This window comes from Hemicordylus capensis, chromosome 2 (assembly GCF_027244095.1).
Source record: "Hemicordylus capensis ecotype Gifberg chromosome 2, rHemCap1.1.pri, whole genome shotgun sequence".
NCBI classification, from domain to species: domain Eukaryota; kingdom Metazoa; phylum Chordata; class Lepidosauria; order Squamata; family Cordylidae; genus Hemicordylus; species Hemicordylus capensis.
Genome location: NC_069658.1, coordinates 129810275 through 129825290, shown reverse-complemented (window position 1 = coordinate 129825290; position 15016 = coordinate 129810275). Strand labels below are relative to the sequence as shown.

The 15016-nt window shown below is 42.5% G+C and overlaps 1 protein-coding gene and 1 pseudogene across 1 annotated transcript; one reads left to right on the top strand and one right to left on the bottom strand.

The window, feature by feature from the left end:
* Positions 1 to 1364: 1364 nt before the first annotated feature.
* LOC128347962 (glutamine amidotransferase-like class 1 domain-containing protein 3, mitochondrial) lies at positions 1365 to 2626 on the bottom strand. Its single transcript, XM_053303349.1, has 2 exons — positions 2458 to 2626; positions 1365 to 1573 (listed from the first exon to the last, which is right to left on the bottom strand). The coding sequence occupies exons 1-2, from the start codon at positions 2597 to 2599 to the stop codon at positions 1365 to 1367; spliced, it is 351 nt and encodes a 116-aa protein (XP_053159324.1). The 5' UTR covers positions 2600 to 2626.
* Positions 2627 to 3349: 723 nt separating this feature from the next.
* Positions 3350 to 14775, top strand: LOC128343658 (ceroid-lipofuscinosis neuronal protein 5-like; annotated as a pseudogene).
* Positions 14776 to 15016: the final 241 nt, after the last annotated feature.

The following is a 15016-nucleotide window of genomic DNA, read 5'->3' as shown; positions in this document are numbered from 1 at the left end:
CAGGTAGGGAGGCTCTTTTACGGACCTCCAAACTGGTTCAAAAGTCTGGCGGTTCAAAGATGTGTGTGTGTGGGGGGGAGACAGCTTTAAGGACTGAGGAGGGTGCTCTCACCTCCTCAGCCGGGGTAGTTTAAAATGGTCCTGTGGGGCAGCAGCGTATCTCCTTGCCGCCCCGGTGCGTGTTGGACCGAAAGCACCCAGAAGTAACTGGTGCACACATTGTGATGTGTGCATGCGTACCAGGCACTTCTGGTCCGGTGTGCACTCGGGCAGCAAGGAGGTATGCTGCCGCCTCGTGGGACCATTTTAAACCACAGCACAGGCGGGGGAAACACAGTGGGGGGGGAGCACCCTCCCCGGTCCTTAAAGCTACCCCCTGCCCCACCTTCAAACCAGTAGTCACCAGTTCCGTGCACATCTCTACCCTAGTCCTGTTGATCAATCACTTGCCTGAGCCAGACAGATGCTCCTGCTCTGCTCACTCCTCCTGGCTACAGCTATCACTTGCCTCAGATGCCATGCTTAAGTTTCCAGGCACCACGGCAAACTGGCACCTGGGAATTGTCAAGTCCCATGCTAAATTATTCCCAGTTACTTCTGGCTGCTTAATGGCATTCCATACCAGCACAATTAAGCCCTACAACATTTCTCTGCAGGAGACACTGCCTCCATTCTTTCTCCTTTCTTCCCGAAGGACTCCAACCTCATGCCTTCAATCTCTGTTCTCTGGGGGAAAGTAGTCCTGTAGAAATGCTGAAGGTTTCATTACATTTCTTATGTGTACACCTATGACATTTTAAATGCACACCTTCAAGTGACTGTGGCAAACATCTGCCATATAGGGACTCTCAACTACAAGCCAGAATCACCTGCAGCTTGTCAAAAATACACTTGAAGGTAGTGATGTTTCCAGTGTGGAATACCCAGCGGTGCTCTTCCCCCTGGACTTCAGGGCCAGAGTCCAGGGCCTCCACACCTCCTGGGGGCCCCCCAATTCTATTTAGTCTGTCCTGGGTGGTGTGGTCGCTGCTGGCCCGCACTGCACTGGGAGGCCAAGTGTGCTTATGACCCGTGCTTTAGAGATGGGGGGGGGGAGTGGGGACACACAAGTGTGTCATGGTGTAGGTGTGTGTGTATAGGGGGATGATTCTTAACTTGCGGGGGAGGGGGTCTCGAGCAGGCAGGGCGGCCTCCAAACACTTTTAGGTCCAGGCTCCAAAATTAACTAGGTTCACCTCTGGGAATACCATTTATGGCTGAATACAGTAATAATTGCTGAGTCACACAATGCGTGTGCGCACACATACACACAGAGAGACTTAAAGGACAAGGGAAGGATAGCACTCCAAACCATTCACTGTTCCTTACCTTCCATCTATATTTTTGTTGTGGCCAACAGTGACTTCACAGCCTGGAAAGACTTTTCCTGCCAGCACAGGGGAGATACAGCACAAGCCAACGGGCTTCTTTGCACTGTGGAAAGCCTCAAGAGTAGACTTCACCAGTCCATTGACAGTGCAGTTCTTCCCCTCCACAGCCCAGGAACACAAGTTCTTAGCAACACCAAAGCCCCCTTGAAAGAAGAGGCATATGGATTTACTTCATGAAGTACTGGGAAGAAACTTTTCCTAAGATAAGACTGTCTGCCCCTCCTCCCCAGGGAATTTTGGGAACTGTAGCTTTGTGATAAGGGAGGACTAAGGATCTCTCATTGAAAAATTCTTGGCACCTTCACCAAACAAAAGATTCTTTGTGAGAATCCATGGCAGTTGAGTATAAAACTGATACACATTTGTAATATATATATATGTTTGGTGCATCACAGTTTTCTGTCCTAAATTCCCTTCTGGGACCTGTGAGTGATGCATGTGTTTCTGGTACTGGTAGTTTTTCCTACAGCCATGGTCTCTAATTACTGATTGGTATGCATCATAGTACATCAAGAATTGTGAATTTCCTGTTGGACAGTTACTATATAGGTGACATTTTGGATGCACCTATAGATGCATACAGAGATGCACCAGGCAGAAGTTCATCAGGGCCATCCCGCAAGTGACTGGGGAGGTTGTACCTGTTGAATTTCTGCCTTGACATATCCCTCTCCAGTCCAATGTTGCGCTGAAAGACCAAGGCAAAGTGTGGGTGCATTGAGCCTCATTTCTTAAGGCAGCATGATATATGGGAAAGTCCTTACAGTCTATAAGGTATGGAAGTTCAGATGGGCCCCTTAAGCTGCAGTTTCCATACTTTTTAGAGCACAAGTGAAACTTTTAAGCACCTGAACTCTCATCTTCAAATTAAGGTTTTTTGATAACTGAATATATATTCAGTCAAAGAACCAATTTGTGAAAATTCAGGTGGTGCCAAATTTTCATAGGTTAGAAAGAAGAGTACATGTCAATTAAAGCAATCACTTTTTAGTAATTTAATTTATTTAAAAATAAAAAAAAAGCTCACCAGGAAAAATCATTGCATCTAATTCACTAATTTTCAATTCTGCCAAATCCTGGATGTTCCCTCGTGCAAGCCTGGCACTCTCAACTAAAACATTTCTCTTTTCTTCATTTGGATTGCCTTTCAAATGATCTACAGCATGCATCTGCTCTAAATTTGGCGCAAATATCTTTACCTGAAGAGCAAAAACAAAGAAAAATACTGGGGGAAAGTTTAAATAGAAGCACTATAAACTGATATTATGAACAAGTAAAAATCAAACTCCAAAGGCAGATTCCAGGAATATTTATGCATTTTAGGCAGCAAGCCATTTAGACAGATAAGACCTTCACATGATTATTAAAATTGTGCTAAAAGTCAGGAACCGATAATCCTTTAAAAAAAACAAAAACCAATTAAGCTCTATTTATTTGATCACCTTTGTGGTATAAGTATGTGTATTCAAAATAGTCTCATACTGCAATCCAATGAACTTACTTGGAATAAGTCCCATTGATATCAGCAAAATTTAATTCAGAGTAAAGATGAAGAAGATCAGGCTATTAATTAATCTAACTTTGCAGAACATTTTATGTAGCTTTCTGTTCTCAACTTCATTTTAAAACATTATTGTTTGTGGTTTAAAACCCATAGCTCCATGTTTAGGTTATTTAATGTATTCCTAGTTTATATTTCTAATACCAACTAATAGAATTTCCAATATAAAACAGAGTGACGCCAGGGTTGGTGCATTCCTGGCACATCACTACCCTCTCTGTGTGTTTGAGTTGATGTTTGTGCAAACTAGCCCAATATCCAGTAATTTTGTCAAGTGTCTATTTTCTGGCTCCTAGATCCAAAGAAAAATGGTCAAGGCCTAGTATGTGGCTTCTACTGATGTACAGGGGCGTTTAAGATGGCTGCAGTCCCTTGGTCCTACAGAAGGAGAGCCACTAAGTCAGTAAGACACATTTCTTTCATTGATGAAAGTCTGTACGAGTTTGAGTTCACTTACTCAAAACACACTCCCGGAAAAGCACCTTGTTCTTAGCTATATATGCGTAAAGGGCAAAGTGAGTCACAACTCTTCTAAAAGCCGTGCAATTATTCAACCAGAAGTATGTCGTTACCAGCAACAGCCACCACTTCCTCGCTAGAGTGTCATAGAAGTTCTTGACTTGCTTAAATGCTTAGTGTTACAAGTTAACATTAACCTAGCTACTTCGAAATAACACGCTAGCCAACACCCCAGCAGCCTGGTGAAAAAGATTTCTTGACTTCAAACATACGGAGATCAACTGGCCCCCATTATACAAACTATTGCAATCATCCAGGATTTCAATGGAACCCATATCACAGCGCATAATTCAGTTCTATTCCGGGGGCAGGCGGGGCAGGAACCATGCACCCCCGTGAGTCGCTCTTAGAGCAAGCGCTCAACTAAAAAGGTTCTTTGCGAGAGAGAGAGAGAGAGAGAGAGAGAGAGAGAGAGAGATATGGTTTTATAGTGTGTATACATACACACACACACACACACACTTACCCCACAGCATGAAGCCACGTGCGAATAACTCCCTGGCAAACTCACGGTAGAGCCTGCGGTGTGTAAAAATCCTTACAGTATAGCCCAATTTATATCGGGGTAAAAAAAAAATCCACTTTTTGTGTTGGTCTTTGGGCAGCTTCAACCTCTTAGTAAACCCGTGGTAAAGCCTGCTGTCTAATCCTATTTGCATCTGACGTTTACCATCACTGTTTACATTATGGCTGGATCCAGAAATGTTGTCTTGAGGTGCCCTAAAGGTGCCCAGGGTAGCGAGAGGTCAATCAGTGCAGAACAGCCAGATCCTATAGGCTATTGGGTATGGGTTTGGGGTGGGGGGGCATGGATGCTGTCGACTTTAGTAGGTTTGATCATCTGCATTAATGTATTTGGATTGCATGTGAGGGAGAAAAATTAAACCAATTTATAAAACATCAAAGTTACAAAAGTAAAACTGTTACTCAATGAAACTATTAGACAGGCACTGGGGCAAATAAACTATATAGCAGCAACAGGAAAAACAATAATCAGGAATGTCATGGCCCAAAAAATTGAACAAAAAGGGCAGCTTTCAGTTGCTTCAGAAAGGCTGTGCTGGAAGTTCATCCACCTCCTCCCTTGATAAGGAGAAGGCATGATGTGAAGGGGAGTAGCATGCGCTTGTGTGTGTCCTTAATCTGTGGATAAGAGTCAGCTTGGATATATCATCCAAACTGGGCCAGTTCTTCTCAAAAGAGATGGTGCTTATACATTCAGTTGCTTCATCAAGTGTTAAGTAATCAATTAATGAGAAACTTAATTACAAACATGCATGCGTGAAATGGCTCCATGAGAAGGAGAACTCTGTGCAGGCAAGGAGCAAGTTCCAGTTTTCAGCCTACTGTGTGCATGTAAGCTTTTCTTTAGAAAACGAAATAAATTAAATTTATTTTAATGCAGGAGTTTTGGTTACCGTCCTAAAACAGAACCTTTCTGTCAAGCTTGTTACACTTTCTGCCCATCTGGCTCTCCCATTCCAGCCATGAATGATAAAGATGTCCTTGAAGTATATTGATTACAGGCTCCTGTCTGGGAATTCAAATGTGGAGATCTCCTTGGTCATGTGGTAAGGTTTTCTTTCTTGCTTTTCTTTCATCTCTGTCCTTTTATGCTTTTATTATTATCATAATCAAGCTTGAACGTTTTAAAAGTGTAAGACAAAATGGATTTCCATAAATGAATTAATTTGAAACCTAGTTAATGCCTTTAGAAAACATTTATGTGTCTGTTATTTCTCTGGCAATTATTGGGTCCTCTCCAGGAAGATTTCCTCACATTTTGGGACTCCGTCAATTTTTTCCTTCTTAGAACTAACATTAAACTTTCAGTTAAAAACATTGTCCTGCCCTGTGCCAATTGCTGGCATAGTACAGAGACAGCATTAATTAATTTTCTTCTTTAGGTATTAAACATGCAAATGTTGCTTTGACTTGGGGCCAAATGCCTGCAGAAAAATCACATGGGGGCATCTGATGCCATCTTTCGGGAACTATACCATTTCCCAGAATGATTTGTTGGTTTAAAATGTTGATAGCTTGCCACCAATATAATAGCATAGTGTGTATGTGTGTAATGAAAAACAAAAGAACAAATCAGGCTTGAGTCACTTTGACAATCTTAGTTGGGTTTTTTTTTTTTTTTAAAGAATACCATAAACTACTTTACTCCTGCTAACTGGGAAAGAAGGCACCCTTCCAGTGATGCTTCTCTTATATTTAGCAAAGGGAGTGCAACTGCTCCTATTCTGCTCAGAGTCTCTCCAGTGACTGTTGCTGGGGCTCCTTTGTGCTTTGTTTTAGACTGCGAGTTCTTTGCTATGTAACTGCTTACAGAATTTCTTTTTAATTGAAGAGAGTACAGAAATATTTTTAGTCAAACTTAGTACTTTGGAGAAAGCGATTTTCAATTTTTTTAGTTTTACATCACAATTAGTCTGTATCATCAACTGTGTCTTACACTTGTTTTCTTTGTTTCAGAGCTCAGCTCTGTGCAAATTCATATGCCCGTTGATTAGGCTTAGGCACTTGATTAGATTTCAGGCTGAAAATTGTTCTTGATCTGATTAATAATTTTGTATGCCACTATGAGATTATGCAGGCTGAGCACTGTGATATATGCATATAAAAACAAATGAAAGCCCTTTGAACAGGAAGCATGTCTTCTGTGAAGATTATATATTAGATGGAGCTGGTGAATTTGCTCACATTATTTTAATATCACATTTTATTCTGGTTGCACAACCTTATCCTTTTTTGTTGTTGGGTCTGGAGGCTTGGAAGTAGGCTTAATCTGGGGGGGAAACTGCTTAGTCACATTGAAACCACTTGAATGAACATCCTGTTTCTAAATGTATACATAGATTTAAGTCCCACTGAATTCAGTAGGACTGATTTTCAAGTAACTGTTTAAGTGCATAAACCCCACTGGCTTTCAGATAATTCAGGAGGTTTACATTTCCCTGGATTTCATCCATTATGGGTGTAAAAGTGAAAAGAAAGATAGTACAGAAAGTTTCCTTTCTGTATTGGGACGAAAAACCCCAACTTCAAGTATATGCTGATGGGATCCGAGCTGTTGGTGACGGACCAGGAGAGGGATCTTGGGGTCGTGGTGGACAGCTCGTTGAAAGTGTCGACTCAATGTGCGGCAGCTGTGAAAAAGGCAAATTCCATGCTAGGGATCATTAGGAAGGGGATTGAAAATAAAACAGCTAACATTATAATGCCCTTATACAAAACTATGGTGCGACCACACTTGGAGTACTGCGTACAGTTCTGGTCACCACATCTTAAAAAGGACATTGTTGAACTGGAGAAGGTACAGAAAAGGGCAACCAAGATGATCAGGGGACTAGAGCACCTTTCCTATGAGGCAAGACTACAACACCTGGGGCTTTTTAGTTTAGAAAAAAGACAACTGCGGGGAGACATGATAGAGGTCTATAAAATCATGCATGGTGTGGAGAAAGTGGAGAGAGAGAGATTCTTTTCCCTCTCACACAACACTAGAACCAGGGGTCACTCCATGAAATTGATTGCCAGAAGGTCTAGGACCAACAAACGGAAGTACTTTTTCACACAACACGTGATCCACTTGTGGAACTCTCTGCCACAGGATGTGGTGACAGCCAACAACCTGGATGGCTTTAAGAGGGGTTTGGATGACTTCATGGAGCAGAGGTCTAGCAATGGCTACTAGTCGGAGGGCTGTAGGCCACCTCCTGCCTCAAGGGCAGGGTGCCTCTGAGTACCAGTTGCAGGGGAGTAATGGCAGGTGAGAGGGCATGCCCTCAACTCCTGACTGTAGGCTCCCAATGGCATCTGGTGGATGCTGGACTAGATGGGCCTTGGGCCTGATCCAGCAGGGCTGTTCTTATGTTCTTATGTTCTGCTCCATGCCATTAGTGACTACTGGTGAAAGTCAAAAAAACTTACTACATGATGCTCTAACTTAATATGGTGAATTTTGCTTCATATTAGAGCCAGGGCTGGAAAGCCCACCACCACAGAGATGCTGTTTTTAGGGGCATCTTTGAAGTGAGAATAACAGGGAGATCAGCTCTGAGCATCACAAGGAGATCTGAGAATTTTACTACCCACATGCTCTTTGCTTTCTGAAACATTAGCAGATACTGTACTGCTCAAATATTTTTAGGCTTTTCTCTGCAAAAATGGAAGAGACACTATTTATCTTAAATGAAAGCTCAGATTGTTCTATTTATTGTTGATAGCAGTATCCAGCATACAATCAAGTCAGGACAGCTTTCTAAACCATATATACTATATTCACTCTCCATTATTTTAGCAGCAATATCCTGTTTTCAAAGTTAATGTACAGAATCAGTTTAAGCCAGTGTGACCAAAACCCCCATTGTGAGCTTCCCAGAAGCATTTGGTCAGCCACTGTGACTCCTGTCCTAGCCACTGTACTCTATAAGATGCTGGGCTAGATAGGTCTTTGGTCTGAGCCAGCCAGGCTCTTCTTATGATTTCACCATTGCCTAAACCAGTTTGGTTATTTCTCTCTTTCAAAAAATCATGCATGATGCTGTTGGTTTCACGAGATCCTTAACTGGGAAGAACTATACAATGGAGTGGTATGAACTTTTCCAACTAGGAAACTGCACATTTCCACATCTCTGGCCTAATGTGCCTGAACCTTTCTGGTGCAACCAAGGGGCTGCCTGTTTTTATGAAGGAATAGATGATGCCCACTGGAAAGAGAATGGGACCTTGGTCCTGTTGTCCACAATCTCAGGTAAAAATCCAAACTTTTATACTATGATCATGAGCATTGTTTATGCAGTCTACATTCAGAAGTGTTTACTTCTCAGCATTATTGATCATTATGCTAAGGTTGTGTGCCTGTTCATTCAAATGAGGAGTTCAGGATGATCTTGGAACACTTCCTGGCTGATATCCAGGGTAGTGAAGCAGCTTGTAAAGCTGCACAAAGTTATGGTGTTTCACTAAGTTGCACAACCAGGAATGTTTTCTTTTTTTCTGGACGTATACAAAATTGCGTGGTGTGTTGCATAGCCGGTTGTCAACATCTCCTGCTAGCTCAAGGACTAGTCTGGAACACACATTCCCTTTTTTTGTGCTAAGTGCTAGTGCTAGCACAACCCCATCACACTAATGCATGTCCAGAGCTCTCTTGGATGTATTTGCATGTACTGTTTCAAACAACAGTAGATTCCTCGAAATTGTTGCTCTCCCAATTCAGTGAGGAGTAAACTGCTGCTATTCTCAACTGTTTTATCCCCAGAGCAGCAGTGGCTGTCCCTTGCAATAATGAAAGGAGGGTGAAAGAGTCTGGGAGGGCTGAACTAGCTACACTCTACTCTTGTGTTGTCTTTCAAGCATCTCATGGGGAACAGAAGTAAGCTAATTTTATATGCATTATGACTTTTGCTCATCAGCTGTGACTCATGTGTTGGTAAGAGACATCCAGCAGTAATTCGGGGTCAATCGTCAGTGCAAATGCACCCATTGTTTACATGATCATGTACACAGGATGAAAGAGAGGTACATCATGAGCCTATGTTGTTGCTTGGGCTTGTGGATTCTCTCAGCTTGCTTTTGAGAGATTCTCTCTCTTCAGTCTCTGATTTGCTACTTGAATGTCTACACAGAGGCTGAAGTGAATGTAGAGATTGTTAGCCCAGGATGAGACATCAGGAGGAGATCTGGTCTTGTGGTAGTAAGCATGAATTGCTTTGCTAAGCAGGATCTGCCCTGGTTTGCATTTGAATGAGAGGCTACATGTGTGAGCACTGTAAGATATTTCCCTTAGGGCATGGGGCCACTCTGGGAAGAGCACTTGCATGCAGAAAGTTCCAAGTTCCCTCCCTAGCTTCTCCAAGATAAGGCTGAGAGAGGCTCCTGCCTGCAGCCTTGGAGAAGCCACTGCCAGTCTGGGTGGACAATCCTGAGCGAGATGGACCCATGGTCTGACTCGGTATAAGGCAGGTTCTTATGTTCCTATGACATCCAATAAGACTGAAGTGGCCCTCATACAGATTTCTTCCTTCCTTCCTTCCTTCCTTCCTTCCTTTGGAAAGCTTCCCGAACATTGCCAGAAAAGCCCAGAATTGTTAAACAAGAGTATATATTGTATATTCTGAGAAAAATTAACTAATCCTTTAGTATGAAATGCTTGGGAAGGTTCCTGTATAATCAATCCCTTTTTACAGCTAGTGGTTCTAGCTGTGTTTCTGTGTTTAAGCACACAGTAAGCAAGCCCCACTAAATTCTATGGCATTTACTTCTTAGTAAATATGCATTAGATATAATGTTCTGAAAGCTAGGGAATGTGTATGTTATCTGGTCATTGCATATGAGGATTAAGCATGAAGGCCAAATAGTGCCCACTAAAATATCTATTTTGGGGACTGAAAGAAACCTACAAAAGCATTATTTATAGAGAAACTGAGACCTGACATTAATGCTCGGGAGCCATGAAGTTTGTTAACCTGTGAGAAAAATCAGGTGTTCCCCTTCTCTCCCCACCCATTATCTCTCCACCAGTCAGGAAACTGTGTTATCATGTCTAAGGAATTCAACATGCTCGTTTGTTTTAACTTAACTGAGGCTGGTGTGTCACACCAAAATGTCTTATGGTTTTATGTTTACCAAGTTTTTGTTTTTCTTTGCACAATAAAAAGGTCTTTTTGTTGAGAGTTTGAAGTTAATATGCACATTACATTGCCGAGATATCGACTGATTAATAAAAATTAAATTGGAAAACAAAATTTTCATCCCTTCCCTGTTCACCACTTTACCCTGATTAAGTGTTACATCCTCATAGACCAATTCAGACAATCTTCCTAACCATGGTTTGGAGGTTAGTGCTAAATATACTAGTCTGATTCAAACATCGTAGCAACCTATGGTTAGAGGCAATGAGGAAATGGAATAGAGGAAGGAAACCTGTAGCATGTTTTGAATCGCTAAATGTTAGTTTGGAGTACTGTTTTATTGAGGCAAGGCAGATGTAATTTTAACCATGGATAGCACTAAAAAGGAAAGGAAGGAAGAGTGTGAGTAGGAGAGATGAAAGGGAAGGGTTATGTAAAGCTGAAGGCATTCCTATTATCTTAGCTATGGCTAAAGTAAGTGTGATTTAATGCAGAATTGCAAATGGGCAGTGTGTAATTTTACAAGATTGTAAAAATAATTATTTTTACATTTAATTTGAGCATAAATATAGCGTTTTCAGTTCTGTGAAGAGAAGCTCATGCTGAAACTCCCTCTCTCCATATTTTGACCACAAAAGGCACCCTTAGGGTGTGTATGCCTGTGTACAAGCTGCCTACCTGTACTTTGCATGTCACACAGGATGGCTTGATCAGCAGGTCTGGCAAGCTATCCATCCAGAAGGAAATGTCCCTCATCCTAGATGAGTGGCTTCTTGCAAGGCTTGCTGTAAAATGAGTACATGGCCATTTCCTCATGTTAAATTTGATTTGGGACTCTGTGCTACAGGAATCTGTCAGACACTGTGCTATAGGTAGGGCAGTGTGCATTCTATTCTTTTTCTAGAATTGTAATATAACGTACTGCAATCTGTGTTCTCTCTAAGGTGCATGCATGCGCACCAACTGCCCAGGAAGCATTATTGCACTTCCCCCTCTCCCCAGCCAGGTCGCTGCCACGCCACCGCCTCCTGCCCACACGCGTAACAACGATCGGGCAAGGGGAGACAGTTGTCTAGGGGCCCCACTGCCTGGAGGGGCCCCCCAGAGGCACCTCATGTGACTCCCCATTGCCCCCTGCCCAGCCCCAAGGCCCCTCAGCCACTTGCCCTGTTCGCCGTCTCTCCTGCTTGTTCTCCTGGCCCGCAATGGAAGCAGCAGGCAAGCTGCAAAGAGCTCCTTTTCTCCCGCTTCTAAGCTGATCGGTGGGTGGGCGGAGCTTCCACGGAGGCCTCTGTGTAGGCCTCTGTGAAGCCTGAACTCCAGTAGGGCCCAAGCAAGACAGGAAGGAGGAAGCAGCCAGAGTGGCCACCACTGGTCTCTGCAGCAGAAGACCCCTTGCTGCCCTGCCCAGCCCAGCCCAGCATTTGCCAGGTAGAGTGTGAACTCCCTTTTGTGGTTACCTTTCCCACCCCCCGATATATAGGGATCTGCTTGCCATAGGGCTTTGATATGGGTGTTGGGACTTAGAAGTCTCTGACTATTTATTTTAAAACAGCTTGGAAAATTTGCTGACTTAAAAAAAACTATCTAAAAAGTCCTATAAGTGGCTTGTTTCATGGCAGAAAATTGCAACAACTTCTGGAACAGTATTTTATTAATTTTATTTATTCATTCATTCATTTATAAATGCACTTATGTTCAAGTTGTTTTGCAACCCAGAAGGTCTGAGTGAGAACTGTGAAGCATGTGTGGTGCTTTTATTGTATTTTTCTTGTGTGTGAACTGCTCCCCAATAACTCGCAGGGACTTCAGGGTAAATCTGGCCAACATGTGAATGCAGCACCTCCATTCCAGAGGAGATGTGTGTTAAAGGGCTTTAAAAGCCTCCTGTGAAAAACCTCCTGGAATCGAACTTGACTGAATTTGTTCAGAATTCTGAGAAAACAAACATAGGCTCACCCTGCATGGTTGAAAGTCTCCTCTGCTAATCTGCAGCGAGGGGTCCATTTTAATAATTTGTCTTTCTAGTGTGTTCTAGGCATTAAAAGTAGCACAGATGTATAGTACTCAATGTATATCACTATATATTGTGGCGTGTGTGTATTCAGTGAAATGTATTTCCAGGCAGCATACTTATTTTGAAATATCAGACTTAAATCCTTGGGGACCTGGGGTGTGCGGAGGCCCTGGACTTTGAGGGGGGGGGCATTTTAAAATCTTGTCTCTGGGCCCACTCCAACCTTGCTACGCCCCTGCTGTCCTGCCCTCTCCCCCCTGCAGATCTTATGAGATTTGAATAATCTAGAGGAGGACAAGAGGAGGCGGCTCCCCTGCCCAGCCAGACAGATAGAGCCCAGAGAGATCGGGCCTGGGGGAGGACAGGTGGCGGCAGCAGCAGCTTCCTCCCCCGCCCCGCCCCGTGGCTCAGATGGAGCAGCCAGAGGAGGGGGAGAGGAGGGCAGGAGGTGGCAGCAGATTCCCCTCGGCAGCGCCCAGAGAGACCAGAGCTGGGGAGGATGAGAGGCAGCGGCAGCTCCCCCCGGGAAAAAAGGGTTTAAAAATTTGGCATGCAAATAATAACACTCACAGTCATTAACGTGTATGTGTGTGTGTGTGAGAGAGAGAGAGAGAGAGAGAGAGAGTGTTATGTGCGCACACAGACTTGATGTTGCCGTCCAGGACAAAACTCTTTCTACTCACTGATTTTAAAAATTAGAGGGAACACTAACTGCAATATCCGAATGATAAAAAGAAACAATCAAAACAAAGCAAATCTCTGTTTTAGGCCTTGACCAACAAAAATTAAAACAAATATATTATACAAAAGTGCCATATAACCAATACATGCAACAGGTAATTGCATAATACTTCTAGATGGCCAAGGATGTGGGACTGCATGCCCTGCATAGCTCATAATTTGCCTCTCCATAACTAGCAAGAGCAAAATAAACAGAATTCAGCAAATGTTTTTGCATTGAATTTCATTTCTTTTTTAGCTGAACATACTTGCAGTTGTGCCCTTAGGATTCTCAATGTTATGCCAGCTGTCTCTTTTCTTCTTCCTGTAAGTTTGATATATACTATTTTCTCTCTGTTGCAGGAGCTATTTTTAATCAAATGGCCAAATGGGTGAAATATGACAACGAAACTGGCATTTACTATGAACCGTAGACAGTCAAAGACAGTCCAGCTGAGCATAGCAGAGTGTGGTTCGAGTCTTACCAGGGGCATATCTAGGGGTAGGGCAGACAGGGCACGTGCCCCGGGCGCCACTTGAAGGGGGGCACCATTTTTAAAAATTTTTTTTTAAAAAAAATGGCCACTGAAAACAAAATGGGCACTGTGCATGCTCAAATGGCCTCTGTGAGGCCCTCATGCCAGGCCTCGCAGAGGCCATTTGAGCATGTGTGGCAGCCATTTTGTTTTCAGCGGATATATATATATATAAATGGCCGCCACACATGCTCAAATGGTCCCTGCAAAGCCCTAGAGGCCAGCAAGGGGAGCGGGAACCTTTGCAGACCCACTGCACAGCCTTTAGGGGCTACAGGTTTGTTTGTTTTTTAATTAATATAATATAAGTCACTGTACACATATTCAGTTTGGCACTATGTACAGAGAATCAGGGCTTGTGAATAATGAGCTGAAGCTTATGAGCTAGGATTGTATTCATTTGCTCTTTGCTTCTTGTTATAAGTGAGTTAAATGTGATGTCTTAATAATATGGCTATTAATGGTGAGTTTGTCTTTCAATCAGTGTGAAATTCGTATTAATTAGCCTTAGTATTAAGGCCCACTGGGAGTTTCTTCCTCTCTTTCTCTCATTTTAACTGTCTTTCTGAAATACTAGAATATATTCCAAGCAGTGACACAGTTTACTCTGCATATCTTTTAATTATTTTCAGAGTAAATAGGGAAAAGTCAAATTCTCAATTTCTTTTAAAAACTTATGTAATAGTGATGCTACAATGCATAGTAGAGAATTAGACATTAGTTTTCCAAGTATACCTCCACATAGTATTTGGGTATTTCATGAGCCCCAGCATACTGAAATTTGTAGTTTTCTAAATTGTTTTTGAAAAATTAAAAGATTAACGAGCTTGACTTGTATTTTTCAGCTGATATTATGGTAAAGTTATCTGAAAGATGGGTGCTGGATGTTTGGACAAGGGGCGCAATTTCAGTGCTTGCCCTAGGCGCTATTTTCCCTAGATATGCCTCTGAGTCTTACGAGTGTTCCAAGTTTGTACTCAGAACGTATCAGAAGCTGGCTGAATTGGGGGCTCTTTTTAAGAAGATACAAACTAATTACACCACCATTACCTTCTTCAGTGGAGAGTCCATTTGTTTCGGGAATGAAACATCTATATTTGGACCATGAGGAAACAAGTTGCTAGCCATGGCTATTAGAGACATCTATTCTCCCTTCAAGCCTTATCATTCAGTCAAGGAGTTCTTCATAAACCTCTGGCACATATTTGATGAAGTGATTCTGAACCATCAGTTTTATCTCTTTTACAGCCTTGAATATTGGTTTTTGCCCATGAAATATCCTTTCATTAAAATTGCCTATGAAGAAATTCCATTACCCAATTCAAACACCACAAGATCTAGCATGTAGTTTTCCTACTCAAACAAACACTGATCACTTAGGACGTTTTTTAGATTGTGAGCCTTTTGGGGACAGGGAGCCATTTTATTTGTTTGTTTATATCTATGTAAACTGCTTTGGGAACGTCTGTTGAAAAGCGGTATATAAATAGTTCAAGTTCAAGTGCCCAAAAGATGGTCATTGCAGTGTTCTTCAAAAGCTGGTAGAGCTTTTATACTGAAAAGATTCCTTTCCTCTAGTGAGATGAAGA